The following is a 25,972-nucleotide window of genomic DNA, read 5'->3' as shown; positions in this document are numbered from 1 at the left end:
CCTGGTAAGATCTCTCCCTTCTTTTCTGGTTCTACCTCTTACCTGCTCTGTCACCTTGAGACAACTGCTTACTTTTCTGAGCATGAGTTTATTGGTGTCTCAGTTGGAGACAATAGTGAACTTCCCCCTATGGATTTCTTGTAAGGACCACAATAAATGAGGCTGGCTGAAAGATAGCCGGTAGAGTACTTGGCATAGAAGTGGACATTCATTTAATAGTAGCTACCTTTGTTATGCTAACCTGTTGGTTGTGAATTTCTTGAACTGTTTATTAAGCATTTCTAGGATCTCAAGAATCATTTCAAAGCCAGGACTATTTCTACTAAGAAGGTTTTCTTGTTCATTTTTCCTCTTCTTTTGACCATTTTCCTTCTATTTAGGAGAATGATTTTCCTTATGGTTATACAAATTTACAGCTGCACGTTTAACAGTCTCCAGCATTAGCACAGAATGGGTTGTTTCTCTCTGCAGTTCCTTATTCTGATCTTCCACCCCAGTGAGGGGAAGAGGATGTGATCATGCGATCGCCAGCCAACGGGAAATTGTGAAAGGGACCTCACCATAGAAAAGCAGCCCACAAGCGCCTCAGCTCTCAGAAGGAGGCTGAGCTTCTGAGAGGACTTGTCTGAGGGTGGACCCAGCCGTCTGTTTGTCCATCCATCATGGAACCAAAGCGGATCAGGGAGGGCTACCTGGTGAAAAAGGTAAGCCAGAAGCGCCACCTACACGGGTGTGACTGGAGAGAGGGTTGGGAGGATCAGAGTCCAGTTTGCACTCCCTGTGCACTCGTTTTAGAAATGTTGAAGCTGAACCTATTGGGTTGAACTAGGAGAACATCGCAGCATGTAAATAAATGTTCGGGAGGGAACCAGTACAGGTTCCACTTCGTTCTGGTTCTTAAAGGTGAACTTACCTAGCACAGGTGTCAGCAGAGGTTGAACTCGTGGGACTGAGAACTCCAGGCTACAGGGTCTGGAAGGCAAAGGTCTAAGCAAAATCAGTATGCTTTTCAAGAGCCACATATGCCTGTTATGACTCAAACTCTTTTGCTGTAGAGGTTATTTGGAGAGACTATTCAGTTGTTATTTAAATTCCAATTCCCCTCCTTTTAATTTTTATTATTTTTTTTTTGAGGAGAGAGAACAGAAAATGATTAAAGATGTAGCTTATTACTTGGGCTTTCTTCTTAGAATGGTACATTAAAACTCTATCTTTTTTATTGGCCTGAAATCATTCACAATTCTTAGTGAATTTATACAACGTGCCATTAAAGTGGTAGGTAGAGCACCATTTTAAAGACTGGAAAATAAGGACACAAATGCACTCAGAAATGCTTAGTCTCACTGGTGTAGCATCAGGAAATTGAATTTTGTTGGTACTGTTGGTTTTTCTTCTGCTGGTGAGCATATGCCATGTCACTGTGAAACTCTCCAGGATGTTGAGTTCACACTCAGGGCTTATGAGCATCCTGTGGGCAATACACATATAAATAAGTACACTCATACTCTCCCAAGTGAGCTAAGCATGTCAGAAGTGCACTGAATTCAATATGGGCCTTCAGGTGAATGCCTACAGTGACTCTTCTAGGTTGTTTGTTGGTTTAACATTTTAGCCAAAATGTTCTACTTACAAGGAGATTAAACAGGACACATTGCTGCCTGATTCTCTTTTAATTTAAAGCTGGAAGGGACCCTAGATCATCTGGCTTCATTCCCTCATTTACAGAAGGGGAAATTGAGACCCGGAAGCTGGGTGACTGACTGCCCAAGGTCACATGGCTGTGACAGAGTTGGGGCCAGAAATCCACTCTTTTGAGACCTGAGTTTCTGATTTGTGGCCCTGAGCTCAGTCAGTGCACCAGGATTTTCTCAGAGTAACTTAATCTAAGCTAGGATTTGTAATGCATCTATGGTAGTGAGAGGTATGAGCGGGTGAGGGAGACTACGTAAACACTCAGTTTATATTTTCTCTAGCTGGCCATCTTTTGAAACATCCTTTGGAAAAGACACACCTATGTACACAAAGGTGCATGTAGATTCTTTGCAATAGGCACCAATACACTTTTTGAGGACCAAAAATAATAAATGTTGACTTACTTCTTTCCTGATTGCTTCGGTTAGTATCCTGAGATGAGCGGGTAAATGGAAACATTTTCTGCTAAGTTGTTTTGTTCAAAAATAATTTGAACATCATGTAATAAAAACTGCTTTAAGTGTGTATTTTCATATTTTAAACTCTATAAATTCCAAAAAAAAGAAGACTGAATCTTTAGTAAGTGAGTTTGCCCCAGTAGAAAATGGGAATGATAGAGTTAGGGTTATGGACTTAAATTAATAAATATATAGTTTTTAATTTTTTCAGATCATGGCCTGTAAAAGGCAATCTAGAAAATGTAACAAGAAAGAAAAATAGTGAAATTTCATATTGATATTTACATCTTCAGTAATTTCTGCATTTTTCTCTGGGACCTTTTGAACACTTTGTGTTGTAATGTATTAAGATTCCCTAATTTGTCATTTTAAAGAAATGCTTGCTTCAGAAATATTCTCTTGTTGGCTGCAGAACTACCCCTGAAGCCAGAATTTCCTGGGAAGGTGCTGAAGTTCTTAACTTCTTTAGGTGTTAAGTTTCATTCAGGTACCTCATATATGGGGGTTAATTTTATATATATATATATATGGATATTTACTGGTTCTTGGCTTGGTTGCCAAGTTAATAGTGAAGCAAGGACCAAGAAAATCTTTCTCTGGCAAGGCTGTGCGAATCCTTGACTATAGTTTTTAACATTAAGGCATGACAGGCAATAATGTATGAATCTCCCTCCAGGCACGTGTTTTTTTATTTTATTTGTTTGTTTGTTTTTCTCATGCAGTTTCAGATTCCTAGGTGTTAATCAAAATATCTTTTTCCTTATTATTCTTTTATGAAATAACTTTATTGGAGATAAATAAGTTTGGGGTAAAAAAATACAACACTAGGAAAACTCTGGTGCAAGGATTTTATCAAGTCAGAAATCTTGGGATCAGTAATCAATGGAATGTTTCTGCTTTTCTTTTGTGCAAGGAAACTGCCCACATTTCACAATTCAGGTTTCCTCCTTTTCGTCAGCTAAGATCTTAAAATAGAGATGATAGTTAAGTAAAGGAAGAAAAATACATAATTCTGTCATTTTATAGCTTTTTCATTCTAAATAAGACCTGGATTTCCTTGCCTCAGAATCTTGTCACTAAAAAAACAAAAACAAAACAACAACAACAACAAAAAACAAACACAAAAATACTTAGAAGCTACTATGGGGCCTAAAAATAATTAATACTTTTCCTCTCACCTTTTAAGTTCTAGCTGGGCTAATAATCAAATCAACAGAGACAGATTAACAGGAGAAAATCAAATTTTAATGCATGTGCATGGGAATTCACATAAGCATGAAAATTCCATAGATAGTGAGCCGGCATTGGGTATATATGGCATTTTTGACAAAGCAGAAAAGGAGTGGGAGACCCGGTCTTAGACTTCAGAAGTGAGATTGGCAATTCACAGGTAGTCGAGGAAGAGCACAGTATACATGGCAGGCGAATTCTTGCTAGGCAACTCAGAAACAGTGGGACACTGGGTATCTAAGCTAAGGGGTACCAGCCTGAGGCCCTCCTATTCACCATACTTAATTTGAATTTGGTTAAGGCAGTATCCTAAGGTTCCCTTCCTCGAGTAGGTTTTTCTAGCTGAACCTCTTGGAAAGGATAGTAGGGAGGGCTTGAGTTTCTTTGAGCCTTTTATTTCTCAATAACCATCTCAAAATCAATATCCCAAAAAGGCAGCTTCAGGGTGGCAAACTTTGATTCCCTTCACTACCATGTAGCAGTCAGTTGTTGTGTGAACAAGATCTCATGCAATCCTAACCATCCTATACAATAGTGTCCTTATCCCCGTCTTACAGATGAGAAAACGGAGGCTTCACGGGTACAAGGCCTTGCGAGTCTGAAATGGGGCAGCTGGGGAAAGCAATCTAGAGTCCCGCTCAGCCTTATGTGTGGGGTGGGGCATGTGGAGCAGGTCTGCTCATGTGCATAAGCATAGCTTTAAGAACGAGAAAGGAGCAGGTTACGAATTGGACTCTACCAAGTCACATCCCAAACCAACCCCATTCCTGGGAGTTCACGGAGCAAACTGTTGTTGATTGCTTGACAATCAATTCCACAGGCACTTCATGTAGCAGAACTGATCCCAATTGTAAGCTTAGAGGTTTGGGTGGTCTTTTGGGCTGGGAGAAAGGACAGGAGTTGGGGTGCCCAAGGACAAGCGGGTTGGACAGGAAAGAAAAGGCCCTGCGAGAGGTGTGGTTGCAGGAGGAAAGCCTGGGGTAAGAGAGAGAACAGGAGTCAGGGGTGTTGGCCTAGGACTTTTTCTCACAGCTACATTGTCTTCTGGACACAGTACCATGAAATAGTTTCCAGTGATTTGTACCCATTGATTCCCATCATCTTAATAACTAATAGATGTGGTGCTTGCCTTGCAGCAGGGACAGATTGAAAGCATCAATGCACTTAATACTTACAACAACCCTACAAAGTGGGTACAGCTGTTAGCCCTACTTGACAGATGACGAAACTAAGGCACAGAGAAGCTAAGAGGCTTGCCCAAGGTCACACAGCTATTAGGTGGCATAGCTGGACTGGAACCCAGCAGTGTGGCTTCAGTGTCAAAGAGAGCTGAGCCTAAACGTGTTACATGCAGCCCTCTTGGGCTCGGATTGCAGTGATTTAGGTTTCAAAGCACGGCTGTCGTGATGGCTGGTACCCAGGATAACCTTATGCCAGAATGATTTCACAGAATTGCCTACAAAACTGTGTAATCCCATCTGCCTATATGCTAACCACTTTTGAGCACCTGCCCCAAGTTAGCCATAGTACTAAGCCCTTTAAGTATATTTCATTTAATGTTTACAACAGTGGGAAGTAGTACAATATTACCTTTATTTTACAGGTGAGGAGACTAATGTTTGGAAAAATTAAGTAACTTGTCTATGGGGACTGTCTTCAAATTTGAACCCAAATTCCTAAGACAGAAATCATGCTGTTAAGCACCCGGTACCATTTCTCTATTGCTTACCCAGTATGATTTTATTGAGAAATTATCCAACCTGGAAGATTTGACTAATGTAAAAAAACATATTAGGGAATACACTGGTTTCCTTGCCTTCAGAAAATTAAAATAGGTACAAAACAACCACTTATCTGGGATTTTATACAAGTGATTTCATGGATCAGGTTGGAAAACCAGAAGATACAATTTACAATGCAGCAGAAATAAGGATGTAATTTGATGCAACACCAACTTGAAGTAACACGCCCATGAGTGTGGGAGAATAGGTCATGCCGACTCACAGTTCTGCTTTAGTTAAACACGTAGTTTTGAGCATAAGGTAATTTTCCTTTGAATTCCAGCTGTACGTCAACACGTGAAAAGAGAAGTTTGAGGGAAAGGAGAAGTTAAAGGAGGTGTCCTCACTCCCTGGGAAGTGACCTGGGAGGGGTTCTAAACAACATAATAAAGTTGCCCCAACCCACAGCAGTGAGTCGTGGCTTTTTTCAGTGACACTGCTCATACTCTGCATCCTTCCATTGAACTGGAGGTGTCATTCAAGGTCACTCTCTCCCCCTGTGAGACGGTGAATCATTTAAGAGCAGAGACTGTCTTACTCATTTTCCACCCCAGCGCCCAGGCCAGTGTCTGAAGCACAGGAGTTGCTCTGTCATTATTTGTTGAATGAACATGTCTCAAAGGAAGAAACTTGTCTAAATCATAGAAACCAAAGCATTGGGGGTCCATATTACAGTAACTTATAATGTATTAAATTTTTTCCAATGGGGTATTCATTTTTCGGTGATCATGTTAAATATGTGTTAGAACTTTACTTATTTTTGGCTTGTAGGAGAGACCCAAAGGGATATCTTGAAATTGAGGGTATCCACAGGCATAGTAAGGACAACAGCCTTTTTTGGAATAGATGTGTAGAATCTGAGGGTTGAAAGGAGTATTAAGTATTAAAGTAACTTTTAACTGAATTTTCCACCTGAGGCCGCATTTCTTTTGCTATTCTGTTAGCAAGCATGCTTGAATGCCTCTTGTGTCAGAGAACTCACTAATTTAACTTTCTCTCTTAAGTTATGCGTAAACTGTTTTTTCTGAAACCTCCATGATCTGTGACAGTGTTTGACACCTTTGAAGACAGTCCTCCTCAGCTCTGCTTGTTCCTTTTGGGGCTGAAACCTACCCAGTTTCTTCAACAATTTCCCCAAAGAGATGCCAACCTGTCCTTCTCTTTTGAACAGGCTCTGGTTTACCTGCAGCCCTGAGGTTTCCTAAACGCAAGGCCGTCCTCCAGGTACACCTGATAAGCACAGAGTTACAGGACATAGGTGCTATTTATTGAGCACTTACTATGTGCTAGAATAGATACTGCCATTGGCAATCTACATGAATTGTTTTATTTAATCTCCCAATAATGCTGAAAAATACATAGTAACATTGTCCCCATTTGCCAGATGTAGAAAATGAGGTATAAGAACTTGCTCAAGATCCCATTGGTAGAATGTGGCAGAACTGGGATTTGAGCCTGGACCACCCAGCTCCAGAGACGTGGTCACCTACTGGTTATGCACCACTTAAAGTCAGAATATTACTGTCCTCACTTTAGATCTTATGCTTCTATATGGCCTACAATGACTTTAGGCTTTCATATATATATATATAATTGATTTTAGAGAGGAAAGGGGAGGGAAAGAGAGATAGAAACATCAATGATGAGGGAGAATTATTGATCAGCTGCCTTGTGCACACCCCACATTGGGGATCGAGCCTGTGACCTGGGCATGTGCCCTTGGCTGGAATTGAACCCGGGATCCTTCAGTCCGCAGGCCGACACTCTATCCACTGAGCCAAACCAGCCAGGGCACTTTAGGCTTTTTAAAAAATAGTGCACATCAAACTGCTGCTCATAAGGCTCCTTTTTGTCTTTTCATGCCCAGTTCCCCAAATCTTCACCAATATATTTTATAAATCTTTTAAAAAATCTTATCAATGGACAGAATTATATCTTATTTAATTTTTGTCTCTTTGAGTACTATTGAAGCAGTACATTTTTATGTCTATTGAGCCTGAGTATTTCTTCTCTTGAAAATGGTCTATTTATATTGTTTGCCCATTTAAGGAGTGTTTCTATACATTTTTAATAATTCTAAAAAGTTCTTAAAAACATGTTAACTTTTAATTATATGGCATATTACAAATGTCCACATTTTATTTTGCTGTGTTTTTTTTAATGCACAGAAGTTCATTTTTTAAAAGTATACAGTCAAATATCTCATCCTTTGATATTTCTTCTTTTGGCATTATGCAATGTCAGAGTCTTGTGCACTAAATTATACCAGTACCATGATGATCAACAGCTGTTCCCTGGGAAACATTAATAAACCTAATTCAGCATCTAAAATACACCCATTGTACATTGTAGAGGTTTTCTTCTATAATGACAAAAGGCATTACAGAAAAATACAAATAATACCTCACCCCTCAATACTTCAGACATATGATATATATGTATATATGTGTATATATATATGTATATATATAACATATTATATAAAGTTATAACCATGATTTTATGTATAGCTAGCTAAATGGCCTGAAAAAATTGATTTAAGTTCCAGAATTACTCAAAGGTACATAGGAACCAAAATGAAGATAGCATCTGAGGGGAAGTAGAAAGAGCATAAAATTGGGAATCAAGAGCCCTGGATTCTAGTTCCAGTTCCACATGAACTGGTCAGGTGTAATGTGCCCTGGACATTTCAGGATCACACTGCCCAGTTTGCTCTTGGGTGAGTGCCAAGGGGGTTGGGGACAGGAAGGGGTCAGTACAGTGGTAGTGGGGAGGAGGTGCTGTCGTTTACTGCAGTGAGAAGCTGGTGGCTGCAGCCATGGCTAGGAGAACAGAGATCACCTGTCATTCCATCATCCTAACCCAGCTAACTCCTACCAAGCCTGGAAGAAACTTTCCACTCTAAGAGGCTGGTCTCATTTCCCTTGTTTTACAGAGGATCAGCCTTCTCAATGTGCATAATGGCCCTGAATCCCAAATGACACCTCCTGCTCTGCGAACTGACAGACCCCTGAGGCTACATTTGAATTAGGAGTAGCTTTACTTTAATTGCCTATAGGAGGAATGCAGTGCTGGCTGACCTCTCCCAATTTATCCCAATACTAAGGTCAAAACTGCTGAGTGATTGTGGCAGTTATTCATCTCTGAGGGGCCTGAGGTAGAATATACAATTTTAGACATGAAAGGTATTCAGGGTCATTTAGTCCAACTTTTTGCTCCTAGCTCTGTGAGTATCGCTTTTATTATTTTCATTATTTTATACACCTATTTCTATGTTTCCCTGAAAGTATAACCTAGATTTTACTCTATAGTAGTGTCTTGTGTTGTTCATTTATTTATTAATTTTCCCCAATTATTTTGAAAAATTTAAAACCCACAGAGTAATGAGAAAATGAGTACAACTACCTGTATACTATTTACCTTGATCTATCAATTGTTAACACATGTTCGCACTTGCTTTATCTCTCTATCTCTGTATTTCTATATAAATATACACACAATTTTCATGAGAATAAGCTGCGGACATCATGCTACCTCACTCCTCAGTAATTCAACATATATCTCCTAAGAATTAGGACATTTTCCAGTTCGATGTGCCATCTTGCACTCCTGCCCACCACATATTGGGATTCCAGTTACCATCCTTGCCAAGTCTTGCTCTTCTTAATTTTTGTAAATGTTAGATATTCTAATGATGTGTAGAGGTATCTCACTGTGCTTTTAATCTGCATTTTCCTAGTGAATAATGATGCCAAACATCATTTCAGATACTTTTTTGATAACCTCTTTAAAATATATATATATATTGATTTCAGAGATGAAGGGGCAGGGGAGAGAAAGAGAGATAAAAAACATCAATGATGAAAGAGAATCATTGATCGGCTGCCTCCTGCATGCCCCCTACTAGGGATCAAGCCTGCAACCCAAGCATGTGCCCTGCCTGGGAATTGAACCATGACCTCCTGGTTCATAGGCTGACACTCAACCACTGAGCTGGGCTGGATAACCTCTTTAGTGAAATGCCTCTTGCAGTTGTTTTCCCATTTAAAAAATAGATTTTATTTTCCTTATTGATTTGCAGGAACCCTTTATATTCTGGATATAAGTTTCTCTCAGATGTAAAGCAGAAAGACATTTAACTGAAATTATTTCCTGTGTTTGCAGTATCTGACCTTCCCCATTTTTTAAGAAAGGAAAACAGTCTAGTGTTAGTATGGATAGTCATTCTGCCTGTGCGAAAAAGAGATAGTGGGTTCTAATTTTAAAAGTTCTTTTAGTAACTAAAATAAAGGAAACACTTGGACAAGCAAAATGATACAAAATGATAGTCCCACAAGTACTTAACCTTTTTGCATAAATAGACTTCCTTTTGGGCAACTGACCTTAATATAGAGGCTCTTTGCATGTTAAGATAAGCCGCAAGGTCTTCTGGGAGCTGGATGATAATTCTATTTTGTGGAAGTGATGACAGGGTGACCTCATGGGTCCAATGGTGAGAGGCAAAGAACCTTATTTTCCCAAACTCTCCCAAAATATGGACAAAAAAGAGAGACTTCTTTGATTTAGTCAGAACAGTTAATGTACTGCTACAGGGGCTGTTGACATTAGTCCAAACTGAAAACTTTTCCAATAAAGATCTTCCTAAAAGCATGGATGGCAACAGTCTGGCATCACAGACCATTTTTCAAGGGATTTTCATACAACTTAGCCATCCTGAACGCAAGGCTGCTGTCTGAGTTTCTTCTTGACATTCACATTCAGATAAAATCTTAGACCACAGGATGGAAGGAACTGCAGCGAGCACGCCACCTTTATGGCCTCCACACCTGAGGCAAACACAGCTGTTGATCATGTCACTTTCCCCATGAGTCCGGCCTCGGGCTTCGGCTACTATTCAGTCTGCCCTGGCACTTGAGATAGAATCTATTGGCCATCCCTGAGTTGAACTGAACACAATGGGCAGGGGTGGGAGCAGAAAGCCAGCCTGAAATGCACAAGAAGAAGAGTAGAGATCCATCCCATATTCCCTTGGTAATGACCCATGAGAGGCTTATGGCCGATTATGAACATGCATACAGTTTATCTTAAAAATATTTTTTTAAAGTTCCAGAAGAATGGCAGTCCCTTCTTCCTTGAAGGCTGCTTGCCTAGCACCCTGATCACACAAATGTGGGTCATCTGAGTCCACACTGGTCAACAGTAGGCTATTTACCAAGTCCTGCCTCATCTATAGAACAATTTTAGAAAATATTGTTACGTGACTTTTTGTTGTCATTACAGGGGAGTGTGTTCAACACCTGGAAACCCATGTGGGTTGTATTGTTAGAAGATGGAATTGAATTCTATAAGAAGAAAAGTGACAACAGCCCCAAAGGAATGATTCCTCTGAAAGGAAGCACTCTGACTAGTCCCTGTCAGGACTTCGGCAAAAGGATGGTGAGTTGACATTAATAGCCACAATGAATGGTTGGTCAGACACTGACCTTTGAGCCTGTGCACAGCCTACAGTATGACTGGTTCCCCCCGGACTAGTTCCCTCACCACCACCCTGGGCATTTGGGTCTCTGTTGGCCAAGTACTTCCAGGACAGGGTTGGCTCAACTGCTGTGCTTCATAAGGGACCTCAGCCCCTTGAAAAGAGTGATTCCTAATGGCATGTATTTTTATTTTCAGTTTGTGTTTAAGATCACTACAACCAAACAGCAGGACCACTTCTTCCAGGCAGCCTTCCTGGAAGAGAGAGATGGCTGGGTTCGAGACATCAAGAAGGCCATTAAGTGCATTGAAGGAGGCCAGAAGTTTGCGAGGAAATCCACCAGGAGATCTATTCGACTTCCAGAAACCGTTGACTTAGGGTGATTTTCTGTGTTTGCTTCCTTCTACCCCTTCTTTTTTCCCCTTTGAGGAGATGTTCCAGGGCTTGCTTTGGTCACCTCTGAAGGCTATATTCACCCTTCCAGGCCGATACTGGCTCTTGGTGTACTAAGATGTTTACCTGGATCTGAAGGAGTGATCATGGCTTCTCCAAGGCCTAGCAGCTGAGGAGACAAAGCTACTGGAATATAGATTCCCTCATTTTGGAAAACCTTGGAGAAGAAATCTTGGCGGAGAAAGAGATCCAAAGAGATAGAGAGAGACAGAGAGATAGAACCTATTGCATTTATGAAGTAGCCATAATAAGCTAGTCTTTAAAGAATGCTCCAGGATGTCTGGGTAGGGAGGAAAAGGCAGGGGGTCTGCATCCATGTATGCAAGGTTTTGAGTTCAAGTGCATATATTCACACTGTCAGCAAGGACCAGTCAAGGTGAACACCCATTCTGGGCAGAAACCCTGGCCTGGTTTAACGTCCTATGACATTGGCTGGCTTGGAATTGCAGGTGATAGTTGTTGACTAAAGGTTGTTAGAGGCTCACAGGAAAATTCAGCCCGTGACAGGAACAGGACTCCTTCCTTTCTGCATGTTTCATATCTCCTTCTATCACATGAGCTTTTTTTTTTCTAGAAGAATCATTGCTTCCTGATAGTTTTGCATCTATGTCAAGTATAACCTGAAATAGGAGCCCAGTCAGAAAGTATTCCATGTTGGCTGCTAAAAATGTTCAAGAAGGGTTCTGTTTACACAATGTGGTTGTCCCTGAGAGGGACCAAAGACAAATCCTTTCAGCAGCCTAACACAGGACTTGGCATGTCACAGGAGTTTAAGTTTGTACAATGAGCTTGGGGAGACTTAGAATCTTCTCTCACCAGCAAAGCTTTTGGGTAAAGACCCAAGAGCAGGCTCCTGGTCTAGTGCAGCTGCTGGCTGGGGGCATCAAGTGACCACATTTCTGGCCATGGCTGTCAGAGCTAAGTGGGAATGGTGTTTGCGCTATATGGAACCACATGATACATGAAAGGGGCTTTCTGGGTACTTGTTGGCAGTTTCTCTTCTTTTTTTTTTATTTATTTTTTTTTTATTGCTTAAAGTATTACAAAGGGTATTACTCTTCTAAGGCTATCTTGAGTTTATTACTTCAAGGACAAAAATGAGAACTTCTCACTATTTTGCCTTGTCTCATAATAGAATAAGAGATAAGCTTAGCTAAAACATTTGCTTTCTTGGAGGCAATGAATGTCTAGTCTAGATGGTCTCTTAATGACACTTGAAGGACTGGGATGTGAAAATCAAGGGACCTTGAAGATTAGAGTGGAAAACTGGCCCTGAGAACCTTAATCCTTGCCACTTAACTTTCTCTCTCAGGCATTGGGACTTAAATCAACAAAAAGCTCAATGAATTTAAGAACTAATAATTATCTCCCTACTGCATTCTGTTGAATGCCATGCCAGACACAGAATTATGCAAATATCAACTCTGCCCTTTAGCTACTTGTGTTCTGGTGGGGAGGTTAGGCACAGGGGCCACCTGGGAGGGGAAAAGCTAGTGTTCTTGGCCAGCTCCTCAAGGTCCCTGCGAGGACTTGCCATTCTGAAATGCTCCCCACTCATCCATCTGTTTTCAACTCTGTGTAGGGCTCTGTATTTGTCCATGAAAGACACGGAAAAAGGAATAAAAGAGCTGAACCTAGAGAAGGACAAGAAGATTTTTAATCACTGCTTCACAGGTAAAAGGTCTTGCAAGTCTGATAGGGGGCAGCTGGGGAAGGCAATATGGAGTTCCCGCTCAGCCATATGTGTGGGGAGGGGCGTGTGTAGCAGGCTGGGTAGACGGGGTCATAGGAGGATGACTGGTGAACATGAGAATTGAACTTCTCCAGCATGGACATAAAATGAAGGGTAGAAAAGAACTTTGTTGTCCAAGATATTGTTTTGGAAATGCCAGCTATATCAATCAAAGAGTCATTTTTTTCTCCCAAAAAATGGTATTATGTTAAAATAGACACAGAGCTGAATAAAAGAATAGGCAGGAATCAAGATATATAAGACTTAAGTGCAAGTGGGTAAAGAACTATTTCTTTAATGATGCATTGCTTCTTAAAGAACTTACAGATTTAAGAAAAGAGAAACAAAACAAAACCCTTTACATAGTTCTGTTTGTTTCCGGGCAGCTATCCCACTGATTTTGTTTTTCCTTCCTGGAATAACAGGGAAGATGAGACAAGTCAGACACGCGGGTGCTCTGGGGCTTTCCAGGGGTGATGGTCAGTGGTTTGTTCTTTGATTAGGAGAGTTAACCTTCCCTCTGATGGCTCCATCCAGGTAACTGTGTCATCGACTGGCTGCTCTCCAACAAGTCTGTTCGGAATCGCCAGGAAGGCCTCATGATCGCCTCCTCACTGCTCAACGAAGGGTACCTGCAGCCTGCCGGAGACCTGTCCAAGAACGCCGTGGATGGGACTGCTGAAAACCCTTTCCTGGACAACCCTGATGCCTTCTACTACTTTGTAAGTGAGAGAAGCCGCTTAGCTACTCTTCCTGTCATGGAGGCTGCTCTGGGCAGATTCGAGGCTGGGCCACCCACATGTGTGAAAGCGAGACCCAGCCCTCTCCCCAGAGTTGTTAGCTGTTCTCGCCTTGACAGCTGTCCCCCAGCTCAATGCCTGCCACATCCAAGTGAGCCAGTTCAAAGGAAAATATTGTTTACTTGAGTAGTTTGCTTTAAAATGACTTTTAAAGCTTTACATCTATTCTTATTCTAAGCAATAATTCATTTATAAAAACAAAGAGGCTATAGCAATAAAATAAAAAAAAATTGCAGCCTGCGTGGAGCTGCCTTTCTAGAGGCGATCCATAAAATCACATTATGCTGATTGTATATTTTCTCAAATATACATTCAAATATTCAACTTAATGCAAAATGTATGCATTGGCACTCCCTCCCCCAATCATCTGTGTTAACCACAGATGGGGAAACACGGGATATTACACAATGTGGGCCTAAACCTGGGCCACGTGAGAAATCCTGCAACAGTGAATTTCCAGGGGAGTTTTGGCAGTTTTGTTTCTATTTGGGGTCAGAGCACAGAAGTTAGGAAGCTACTTAAGAGCCTTTTACAAAAATGATGTGAATGTCCCAGAGAGAGTTTCATTTCACTTTGGGGGAAGTTCCGCTGTCAGCATACATATTTTTAAGACCTCTAATTTGGCTGCTTATAGCCATTTAAATGTGGGATTCTAAAAATATCCAGCCACAAAGTCCAGGCCAGGCTTATTTCCTGTTTAATGTGTTACTGAGTCCAGGGTATTGGGCTAGAGCTTCTTAAGTCCTCCCCATTGAAGGTCTTAAAAAGTGGCTCCTTGCCGGGGTCCAACCCCAGCAGGTCCAGGGGTCCCCAAAGGTGTGGACGGAGTCGGCGAAGAAGGAAGGACACGGAGACAGTGTTCAGTTGATCAGCAGCCTAGCCAGGATCTCCAGCCAAGTTCTGGTCTGGATCTCCAGAGAGGTTCTGCTTAGGATCTCCAGCCAGGTTCTGTGTCCATGTTCTCTTGCTAGGTTCTCCAGGTTCTCCAGCCAGGTTCAGTCACCAGGTTCTAGTCAGGTTCTCTTGCCAATTTCTGTAGTCAGGTTCAGTCCAGGATCTTTTGCCATGTTCTCTCCAGCGAAGTTCTTCTGTCTCTAGGTTCTGTGTAGGTTCTGTCTTCTTTGGTTCTGTCTTCTAAGTTCTGTCTTCTTGGTTCTGTCTTCTTACATCTGTATTTATACCAGTTGATTCAATCCTATCAATCTCTGTTCCAAAGGTTAGGGCGTTTCTTATCTCCATTCCAGGGAGTAAAGATTATGTAGCTTAAGCATGATTGTTCATAGTTAAAGTGATTAATTACCCGCCTGGCACTTAGTTAAGAGGTTTTATTCCCTCTCTAACTTCAGGGGAAAATCCCTACCTGGGAAAACAACCTTTCTCAGAGAGGAGACCTTGGTTCAAACACATAGTGCCAAGAAGGTGAGCAAACATATTAAGAACAGTATGCCATATATGCCGGGTCCCTTGAAACAGCAAGGATGGACCGGCTCCCGGCAAACCGGCAGCTCCTCTTTCTCTGTATGATTCATTGCTTGCTTACAGCTGAGCAAAACCCAGTTCACTGCTGACCTCAGGGGTTGAGGCTGGGCACCTGCTCTTGGTCTTCTCAAAGCAGAAGAGGGCTGAGTGGCAGAGATCATAGTGGAGGTCTTGTTGTGCAATGTCTTAAAAAGTAGCCAACTCTGCTTTTGAGGATGTGGCTTTGAGGTCCAAAGAGAAGGAAGGCTTTGAAGGAAGAAATGTGCTGAGCTAGACTTAAAGTATGTGTAGCATGGGGAACCCAAGAAAATGAAAGGATTTCAGCAAGATCACATGAGTGGAAGGAGAGGAAGAGCATCTAGATTCTAGAAACAAGATTATTAAGGGGGAGGGGAAATGAGATAACCAAGGGCAGCCTTTATTTTTTATTGTTTATTTTATTTATTTATAATATTTAAAAAATAAATCTTTATTGTTGAAAGTATTACATATGTCCCCATTTTTCCCTCATTGACCCCTTCCAGCCCACCCCCTCTGCCCCAGGCCTTGACCACTCGATTGTCTGTGTCCATGGGTTATGCATATATGCATACAAGGTCTTTGGTTGATTACCCCCACCCCCTTCCCTCTGAGATCCAAGGACAGCCTTTAAAGTTCAGGTTGGGATATGAGCCACTGGGGGAGAAGAAGGAGCCTACGCCAGTGGCTGGAAGTGGTGCAGGGTGTGTGTGTGTGTGTGTGTGTGTGTGTGTGTGTGTGTGTGTGTGTGTGTAAAGATGGTACACATAACAATATGCCTAAAACTGGTAAAATAAACTTGCTATTTCCTTTCCCAATAGCCAGACAGTGGGTTCTTCTGTGAAGAGAATTCCAGTGATGATGATATAATTCTGAAAGAAGAATTCAGAGGGGTCATTATCAAGCAAGGATGTTTACTGAAGCAGGTGAGTGGCCATTACTGTTGCCTTTTAGCCTTTCCCTCTTCTCAGGTTCTTTTCATTTCTAAACCACCAAATGATATTTCCTTTGGCTGATAGTCAACCAGTAAATGAAACCAGCAGACTGAGATGGACAAATAGCTTGGTAAATGGTCAAAGTGGCATTAGGACAGGAGGACAGAGGCAGGCAGGGCAGAAGATGCACTTCAAAAAAAGGAAACTCTTTTAACAACATCATGGGAAAAAGATGTTTCAAAAAAATTATTGATCTTTTAATTAGCTGGAAGAAATCAGTTGCCATGGCATGGAAAAGACAGATATTTCATAATAAAAATACTTCCATTTGCTTATCCCTCCCCCTCCACTTGCCCCCAAAGTAACCAGGAAACAGGAATAAGCCACACCCAGAGGAGGAACATCATATAGGCTTGAGAGCAAGTAAGTGCCATTCCAGCCTGTGGGTAGGACATAGTGAAACCAAATCCGGGGCATGCCTGAGGCCAACTCTGCAGAAGCGGCAGACGAAGGTCAAATCCAGTGAGAGGGCATGGACTCAGTCCTGGGGGGAAGTCATGTGTAGTTCTCAAGTGTCCGCAGGTATAGGCTAGCATTAGACTGGGAGGCAAGGGCTAGGTGAGCTGAAGAGCTGTAGTTAGTTACCAGCTGCCAAGGCATGAGATGCCGAGAGTTAAGGGCTGTGGCGAGCGAGAAAGCCAGGGCCAGCACCTGGTAGAGGCAGAAGCAACAGGAAGACATGGGAATATCAGGATGAAATCAACTGATACTAGCACATGGTGTCACAGAAGCAAAAGCTGCTTGATGAAGCCAAGGTTTTGCCCTTCTGGTTGTGTTGCGAGCTGTCTTACAGGCACTGCTCAGCATATAACAGGGAGAATCTGGTTGCTGTAAGGAGATTTTTGTGCACTGTCTATAGGCCCTGTGGGACGGAGATTTGACTTACCTTGTAATGGACCCCTGAACTTTCAGGGCAAAGAAGGGAGAACCAATGTTGAGTATATATTTACTTTTAGAAAGAAGGGATTTGGGCTAGCTGAAATTAGGTATAGACGTGGATTCCGAGTTTCACTAGGGGAACTGGGGCATTAGTGTGGTAAACTACCTTAACATCAGGGTCCTAAGAAATAGTACAGCAAGGATTTAGAAAGATTTCACAGAGTCTTGTAATGACTTTTATGACAGGGTGACCATAGGAGCAAGGCCAGCCTTATATAGGGAAGATGGACAGTTTGCCCATTGCTGGCTTCCTCTTTAGTTTAATCCTGGCTCTTTGATTACAGGTGCTGGGAGGTGGCCGTTAAGACAAGAGTTCCTTAGGAGGGAATTTCGTTATTTTCTTGCGTTGTTGATTCCTTGTAGAATTCTGTATTGTTATCAGCCATTAATGACTTATTGAATTAGTTGACCTGAGAAGCCCTAGTCTAGAGAGGAGCCCTGAGAAAACTGAACGTGAGGGTTGAAAAGGGCTGAACGAAGTCTGAGCTGGACTGCATAAGTACCCCAATGCAAGCCCTGGAGGGTCAAAATCTGGCTGAGGGTAATGGGTGCTTGAGTGCCTGTTGAAGACAGTGGGGACCAGAGTAGGCATGCTTCCATGTTTTCCTTCGCCTGCCTTTACTCGGCCTTTGCTAGCTACCGTTTAGCCTTAGCTAGCCCTGTTGATGCACACTCTAATCCTCCAGGGACCTGTTAAAATTGCATGCCAGGCCAATTAGATTAGAGTCTCTGGATTTTATAGCTCCCATTGGTGTGTGGCCAGGCTGAAAACCACAGAGCTAGCCTTTTACCTAAAAGCTAATTTATCCTATTATCAGAACACTACTATTTAAATAGCCATCCTTATAAACCTCCTTTAAACATAAACAAAACAGAAATCTATGTGCACTCAGGAATTTTGTTCTTTTACAATATTCTTTCCTCTCTTTTTTTGGGAGGCCGATGGGGAAAAGAACAAAAACCTCTTCTATTTGAATTGACAGCCCCCTTTAATGTTTCCTTCCTCTTAGTTCACTGGTTTATATCAGAGTCATCGGAGGGAATTGTTAAAATGTCCTTGTTAAGTGGCACAAAAACTAACCCGCCCTGTGTCTACTGCTAGGAGTTAGCAACCATTAACCTGCATAGAATGCTGATCTTGAAAAAAGACACCTGTGCTTCACACCTTAAATGGTGAAGAAGCAGTGTCCAACTGGAGTCCGCCCCTTCCTCCCCATCTTTCCTCCCCACTTCTCCCATCCTAGAGGAAATAATTCTACTTGGGGGAATGTAACAAATTCTAGGACCAATGAGATTGGATTATATTCGATATAATCTTTTTAAATATAATTCATTCTGTTGTGACAATGGATAAAATGTCTGGTTTCTCAACCAATGTAGATTCTTTGATGAGGAAGGACAATGTGTTATACGTGTATGTTTTTCTCGTATCTGCTGCAGAATTCAGCATCCTTCTTGGTCTATAATAGGCAAAAAACATTTGTAGGATGAATTAAATAAAATGTAAGTAGATTACTTTGACAGATCAGCAACAATTCTTGGAAGCCCTAGGCACCCATGCATTCCTTAAAATCCCTCAGGAAATGCTCATTAGATGAAAGCTGTCCAGGCAGAATATCAAACTCTTCAAATTGTCACATTGTGATGCCAGTGAGGGCTTAAAGGGATTATGCTGGTGGCCAGGGTTGGCTGATTTCACATCTTCCTGTTACCTTCCTCTTCCATTGACTCATGAGAAGTTGGTATTCACCAAGTCATTTCATAGGAGGATATGCCACATACACAGATCAGGATAAAACGATGCGGGCAGAAACTTTAGTGTCCACATTTTATGGGCAACATCAATTAAGGCGAAGAGCAGAAATTCATAAGAAGAACTTTAGAAGTTGATGCTTTGCAAAAGCCATTCTGAATGTGAAATAGCAGATAGAAATATTCTGTATTCTCCTATATGACTTCACAGACTTCCTGGCTTCAACCTTCATGCAAGTAAAAGACTCTTTTGACATGAGCTCCTTGACCAAATGATTGGCCAAATAACTAGACCCATTCTTGAAAGCTCCCTTTAAACTCCTCTGACCTGGAATTATGGCACTGTTTGCTAAAATTGTAAATGTTTCATTGCTTTCTATATGCACACAATGAAAAAATGTTGGGAAATTCATTGATGTGCCTGTCAATGTGTGGAGTGTTAGGGAACAACATTCTTTGTACTGGCAAGATAGAAACTCCATATCTTTTCATCTAATACGGTATTTTTTGGCTTCTGAGTTATTCAAGTCATTTGAATTTCTGTGGGAAAGCGTGCAATCAGCTTTATCATGACATTTTAATAAAATGTTATAAGCTAATTGAAATAACTGGGTGATTCAAGGCAATAGACAGGAAGCACTCCCCTGTGCTAGGCACAGTGCTGGGCATTGGAGGACCAAAGACAAACAAGACACAAATTCTGCCCTTAAAACCCACAGTGTCAGTGTGTCATTCTATTGGAAAAGGCGAAGTACTATTCTTCCTTCTCATCATGTCTGGCACAGCAGCTATTCCTCCCATTTCTTTTGCTGCTATCTGATGTTAGTCCCTGATAATTTTATGCCTGAATTGTTGCAATCATTTCTTAATGACTTTCTTTTTACCTTATTATCTTGCCCCTGGTTTATCTTTAATTTAACCAGCTAGTTCATTCTGTATGTTGTCACCACATCAATCTTCCTAAAATGTGATTGTAATCTTTTTACTTCTGACTCAGCAACAACCCCACCTTTTTACTAAGTCTTTTTCCACTTTTCCAATCTTGACTGGACTGTTCCTCATGACTCCTGCCTTCTAGTCTGACTGCTCTTACTGCTGTTTTGTTGTCAATTGTCTTCTTACTTACCCTTTTCTCACCCATGTGGATAGGCATAGATCTTTATAAGACTTTCTTTGACATCCAAACCCCAAATTACATATCTCTCATTTAATTTTTTTCAAATCGATTATCTATACCAACTATTTGATACTTTATTTTCCCACATAGACTATAAACTCTATGAAGAGAAGGGACAGCCAGGACCGGTTTGGCTCAGTGGATAGAGCGTCGGCCTGCGGACTGAGGGGTCCCGGGTTCGATTCCGGTCAGGGGCATGTACCTGGGTTGCGGGCACTTCCATAGTGGGGGATGTGCAGGAGGCAGCTGATCGATGTTTCTCTCTCATTGATGTTTCTGGCTCTCTATCTCTCTCCCTTCTCTCTGTGGAAAATCAATAAAATATATTTAAAAAAAAAAAAAAAGAGAAGGGACATGTCTTAAATTAAATCTCTTTATAGCCCCCACATTACCTAACATAGTACATTGCACATACAGAGTACTGTTTTGTATAATATCAAGTTGGAAGGCAATCTTAGCAATAATTTAATCTATAGCTTATTTATTTTTTTAAAAAATATATTTTATTGATTTTTTACAGAGAGGAAGGGAGAGGGATAGAGAGTTAGGAACATTGATGAGAGAGAAACATCAATCAGCTGCCTCCTGCACATCTCCCCACTGGGGATGTGCCGGCAGCCAAGGTACATGCCCTTGACCGGAATCGAACCCGGGACCCTTGAGTCCGCAGGCCGACGCTCTATCTGCTGAGCCAAACCGGCTAGGGCTAATCTATAGTTTAATGATATCCAAATTGTTCATGGGCTACCGTGCTAACTCTCTGACAAAGATCTGAGTTGGGGCCTGGTTCTCCTAGAATTAGTATTTCATCTTTTTTTTTTTTTTTTTTCAATTCAGCCAAGATTTATTTTGCAGGTGCTATATATACCGAGCGATGCCAAGAACTCATCATTCCTTTTCTTATGTTGTTCCTGGATATAGGGGCATCGGAGGAAGAACTGGAAAGTGAGGAAGTTCATTCTGAGAGAAGACCCTGCATATCTGCATTACTATGACCCAGCTGGGGTGAGATTCTGTGGCCAACGAGCCCATCCTACTGGCAGCCTCCGCTGCATCTGCTCATGGGGCTTTCCACTCCCATTTCTGCTCTGCTGGTATCCCCTTCCCCTCTTCGCCCTCCCACTTTTGTTTTTCTGCCACCTGTCGCGACCGTTTTCTACCTCCTCTTATTTGCAAAGATTTGAGATCTTAGGCTTTGAGGCATAGCTCAGGGATGGACGAAAATATCACTAAATTGTCATTTATTAGTCAACTCAACAGAATTTGTTTTATTTTTTCTAATCTAATATTTTCAGAGGGATTCAACCAGTTCAACACTTTGTTCCTGGTTTAATATGCAAACAAGTGTTAGTTTCTCTTTCAGGCCAACTTGGATGAAAGCATTGTTTAAATCTAGGCGCTTAGACTGTTGAGTATTGAAGGGGGCTTTTCCTCAATGAAATGAGCCAACTCTGAATGTAAAGACAACTCCATCTGGGTTGGGTCCCCTGCCTCTTCGGTTCCCTCCCATGAGTGTTAGTTGCATGAGGCCAAAGAGCTCCGGAAACATGCAGTTCTCTTGTGGGACACGATGATTCAGCCTTTCCACGTCCCCTCCCACTTTCTCCAGATATGAAGCTAAGATTGACTTGTGTCTCCTCACCCCATCTCCCTGGGTGAGGTGGTGGGTGGGGGACTTGGAAGGGGCGACTTTTAATTTCCTTCCACTCATCTATTTTGGGGGGCCCTGATCTATACCAGAATGAGTGTGTGGCTTTGCTCTGACAGGATAAGGTATAGCCACACCCTGTACTTTGGAAACATAACGAAGGACTCCTCTCTCCTCTAGGGGGAAGATCCCCTGGGAGCAATTCATTTGCGAGGCTGTGTGGTGACCTCAGTGGAGAGCAACCCAGATGGTAAGAATGAATTTTTGTTTGAGAGCGGTGTATCTACTTAGCTTCCCTTTCCACTCATGGGCATCCTGAGCCAACAATTATCAATCATTTGATTAATCAGGCATAAGCATGAATGAATTTCTGTTTAAAAATCTGGGAGAAACCAAGAGCTATTCTTTCCCAACTTCTGCCCTGGCTCTGTGGATCTTGGGGAGTTGGAGAGATTTTGTGGATGCTTTGGGTAAATCTCTGAGCAATGCTGAGAAAAATTCTTCACATTAGAACCGGCTTAAGTGGAGAAACTTGTTACCTCCTGATGCGTGTAAGTGAGCCATGACATTCCTTAATGGGAGCCTTTTACATACCAGGAAATCTCCCACAACCCAAAGAACATTTGTAGTGTGTGGAAGGTGTATCTGGGTTATCGTTAGGTCTGTACTAGTCGGTTAGCGGCATGGCCTTGGGTGAATCGCCTAACTAATCTGGGCCTTAGTTCTTCCTCTGAAATGAGGGGTTTGCACCAGATGACCTCCGGGTCCCAGGTCACAAGTCTATGATGTGGTGCATGGAATAAGCATGTTGGTGTAGATTGACTTCTCAGGTGTGGGGAGGGGTGGTATCACGGTGGAGGTGTGGTTTAGACATCCAAACCTTGATTTTATCTGGTTGTTTTGGGTTTATAATGTTATAGAGATAGACAGAAAAACACTACAGTTGCATGAGCCTAGATATTTTTTTCCACTACCCCTGCTTACTCCCTTCACTGCGTAGAATTCTGCTTTAGTTTTGGGGTAGGGAGCATCTTGCTTTTTAATTTGAGGTGGAGACTTTAAGCCTTGTCACAGTATTGGCCAGTTTACTGCCTCCAAACTTTCAGCAGAGACTCTAACTTAGCCCTTGACAAAATCAAGTTCAGGCTAGTCTGGTGGTACTGGCGAAAGGCCTGGCTATCTATTTACTTACTTACTTACTTACTTACTTACTTACGTACTTATAAATTTAAAAAGGTATCAGGGTCGGCCCTTGATTTATATTATGAGCAGAGGAAATATTCATTAGACACTATTAGAGGTTACTCACTACTCATATGCAAAAGTGAGTAGTTTGTAAAAGAAAATGTTTCTCCTTGAGTGTTTCAACTTATTTCTTAAACACACACACACACACACACACACACACACACACACACACACACACACGATCATACTATGTACCTGTCCATATAAATACTATCTATAGTTATACAATAAATATATATGATCATACAATGATGGTAAGTTTGAAAACCACATATTTGATTTTCCTTGGACACTCAGGAAACAGGGGTTTCCTTCCTTGCAGAGGAGGTGAGCTAGGTGGCCTCTCTGATGCCCATGGGCACTGTCATTCCTGTTTTCTTTCACCAGCCAGGAAAAGTGAAGAAGAGAACCTGTTTGAGATCATCACGGCCGATGAAGTTCATTATTTCTTGCAAGCGGCCACCCCCAAGGAGCGCACCGAGTGGATCAAAGCCATCCAGGTGGCCTCCCGGACTGGGAAGTGAGGACACACCTGCAGCTCCTCCTCACCCTCCAGAGGGAACCCCCCAAATAAGCTTGGTCCAGGATCTATTCACTTCTGGAGACACATCAACAAGAAAGGGCCCAGGGCTGGGAACTTTTCACCTGCGGGGGTTCTAAATGTAACTAACCACATGCCAGGCGATGTGCACCTGCACCCCACCGTATGGCTCACTGCAGTCTCTGCTACTCTTCGTGTCCCCCAAGCAGATATACCAAGCTATGTGGAGTTGGCACACAGCTTAATCTCTCAGGCCCCTGGTTCCTCTTCTGGAAAATGAAGTGAAAGCCTTGAGGTCCTCCCTAGCTTAAAACCCCAAAGCCCCATGATTCTAACACCTTCCCCACCCCCAGCCGTCCAGCTGCTGTCCCTTCTTGACTAAGCCTTGGCCTTCAGAACCTGAAACAGCTCTTCCCTTTATAATCCTTGCAACCTGTACTAAAACGACTAGGCACAAACCACGTTTGTTCTTTTCCACTTCCTTCCCTTGCCCTTGGCCACAAGATTATGTATCAAAACGAAGGAGACCTCTTTTCTTCCTCCCTCCCTCTACCCAGAAACGTCCTGAGAGCTAGCAGTGCAGTGGTGGCTTTCAGGGTGAAGCTTTCGTTCACTCACTAGAGCCTGGAAGGTTATCATGTCTTCTGCGAAAAAGACCCAGGGAGGCCTGGAGTAGCCGAGGTCTTTTCCATGCCTTAAAGCCGCTCAGAGCAGGCGCTTTCCACTCCCACTCGAGGCTGATCTGAGAGGGCCTACCTTGGTTTCTTTCAGGAGCATTTCTCTATCATTTATTACCATTAGGATGGGGAACTCCACATCTTTGAGATTGTTTCATTTGAGTGTTTGCAGGAAAAAAAGTCACCACATGGGTTCCCTTCATGGTTTCTCTCCATGGGTGCAGAGACAGCTGCCTGGTAATGTGTGCCTCCAACCCCAGCTCCAGGGTGCAGGGGCTGGACCGCAGGCAGGCAGACGGGGTGATAGGTTCATATAAAGTTAGCACTGAAGGGACAGAGCTGGTGGAGGTGGCGGTCAACGTGGTTTGGTGCTTTCAGTTCTGTGGTGAGTGACACTGTGGTTGTGCCTGAGCTTTAAGCATAAGCTGTAGCAACTCCTTCTGGACCTCATGGACCCACTTTCAACCAGACTGATCTGACCTTGATTCAAATCAGGGACCGGTTTCCAAATTTTGTTTGTGTCTACTCATTGGTGAGCCTAATCCAAAACTGAGAGATAAACCGGGATATGTGTAAAGGTGTATTTCCCAATTTCAGATTTTTAATTCTAAGGCCCCAGTGAAGAAAGGAGAGTAGAAAATTCTTCCTAATTGTATCAACTCTCTTCCCTCCCCCAATTTCACACAATATCTATGAGGCTATTCCTAGTCCCAGATTGTTTTAGCAAAGGCCTACGGGCAAAAGACCACCTTTCCTCTGATTCTGTAGTAAACTGTTTTCTTAGAACAAGCACAGTAGTTTTTCGATATTCAGTGTTAAAAGTATTTATTAATATGGAATCCACGTTATGTTTTCAAATAAATATGACTGTGTTTAGTGTCTTTTGGATGTGATAACTCTGATGTTTTGCCTCCCATTGACGACTCTCCTTTTCTACAACCCACTTCCATTTCCTGAGGACGACACCATTTATAATCTCTCAAGTTATCCCGATGACTCTATGATTTCAACGTCAGTCTGTTCTGGGAATAATAAAAATAGGGGGCAATAAAGATAAGCCATACGCCTGGCTCACTAATTTTTGATTTATGAGACCTTGATTATAATGCTCAGGCGAACAAGAGTCCACAAATGGCCATTAGCTATTAAGGATGCAGAAAAGTATTCGCATCAGGGAGAAATGAGTTTCCTACTGGAGGGCTGCTGTGTGTGGTTGGGCGATGTGTGCTGCTCAACCCCAGGAGCGCTATTCAGACTGGAGTCTAGGTGACTGCGCCCTAGGATTGTCAGTACACAATCTGCGTATTTGGATACAGTCCTCTGCAGAGAATGCAAAGTGTTATCATGGCTTCCTCACACAGCAACTCATTCTTCCTGGTGAAACAAAGGGGTCACTTTTCAAAGTCGATATTTTGAGTCTAGGTATAGATGTTATATCTGAACCTCTTTGGCTAAGAAGTCTGCCCAGGCCTTCAGGCTAATAATAGGTAAATCCACGTGGGTCCTAGCCCCAGAGTGACAGGCTTTTCCCTCAGTAATGCGGATGAAGGAATATACAAACTGTCAGTTTCATTTGAAGAACATTCAAAACCAAAAAGAAAGGCTGCTTGGCATTTACCCAGGATTCCAATTTAGATGGGAGTGGGGTAAATTGTCATATAATCCATTGTAGAAGAATTAAGAACGTATATATAAAGGAGAAAAATGTCTTTGTGCATCATGTGATCAACAGAAAAATAAAGCATTAGATCTGAAAAATCTAACGCCTTGGTGGGAAAAAAATAGAAGGGGTCACTGGGAGATGAGAATATTACACGCAAATGGAGAAGACAGTGCGGATTTAAGGAGAGATGTTCAGTGTCCCTTGCAGACACAC

At 42.2% G+C, this 25,972-nt stretch overlaps 1 protein-coding gene across 1 annotated transcript; it reads left to right on the top strand.

The window, feature by feature from the left end:
- The first annotated feature begins 545 nt into the window (after positions 1 to 545).
- On the top strand, positions 546 to 24,977 carry PLEK (pleckstrin). Its single transcript, XM_036334296.1, has 9 exons — positions 546 to 704; positions 10,442 to 10,597; positions 10,835 to 11,016; positions 12,673 to 12,764; positions 13,360 to 13,544; positions 15,941 to 16,045; positions 20,904 to 20,987; positions 21,811 to 21,880; positions 23,266 to 24,977. Exons 1-9 carry the CDS (start codon positions 663 to 665, stop codon positions 23,400 to 23,402), a joined length of 1,053 nt encoding a protein of 350 aa, XP_036190189.1. The 5' UTR covers positions 546 to 662; the 3' UTR covers positions 23,403 to 24,977.
- The last annotated feature ends 995 nt before the right edge of the window (positions 24,978 to 25,972 follow it).

Source organism: Myotis myotis, unplaced genomic scaffold (genome assembly GCF_014108235.1).
Source record: "Myotis myotis isolate mMyoMyo1 unplaced genomic scaffold, mMyoMyo1.p scaffold_m19_p_14, whole genome shotgun sequence".
NCBI classification, from domain to species: Eukaryota; Metazoa; Chordata; class Mammalia; order Chiroptera; family Vespertilionidae; genus Myotis; species Myotis myotis.
Note: the sequence above shows the minus strand (reverse complement) of the source record. Positions and strands in the feature narration are given on the sequence as shown.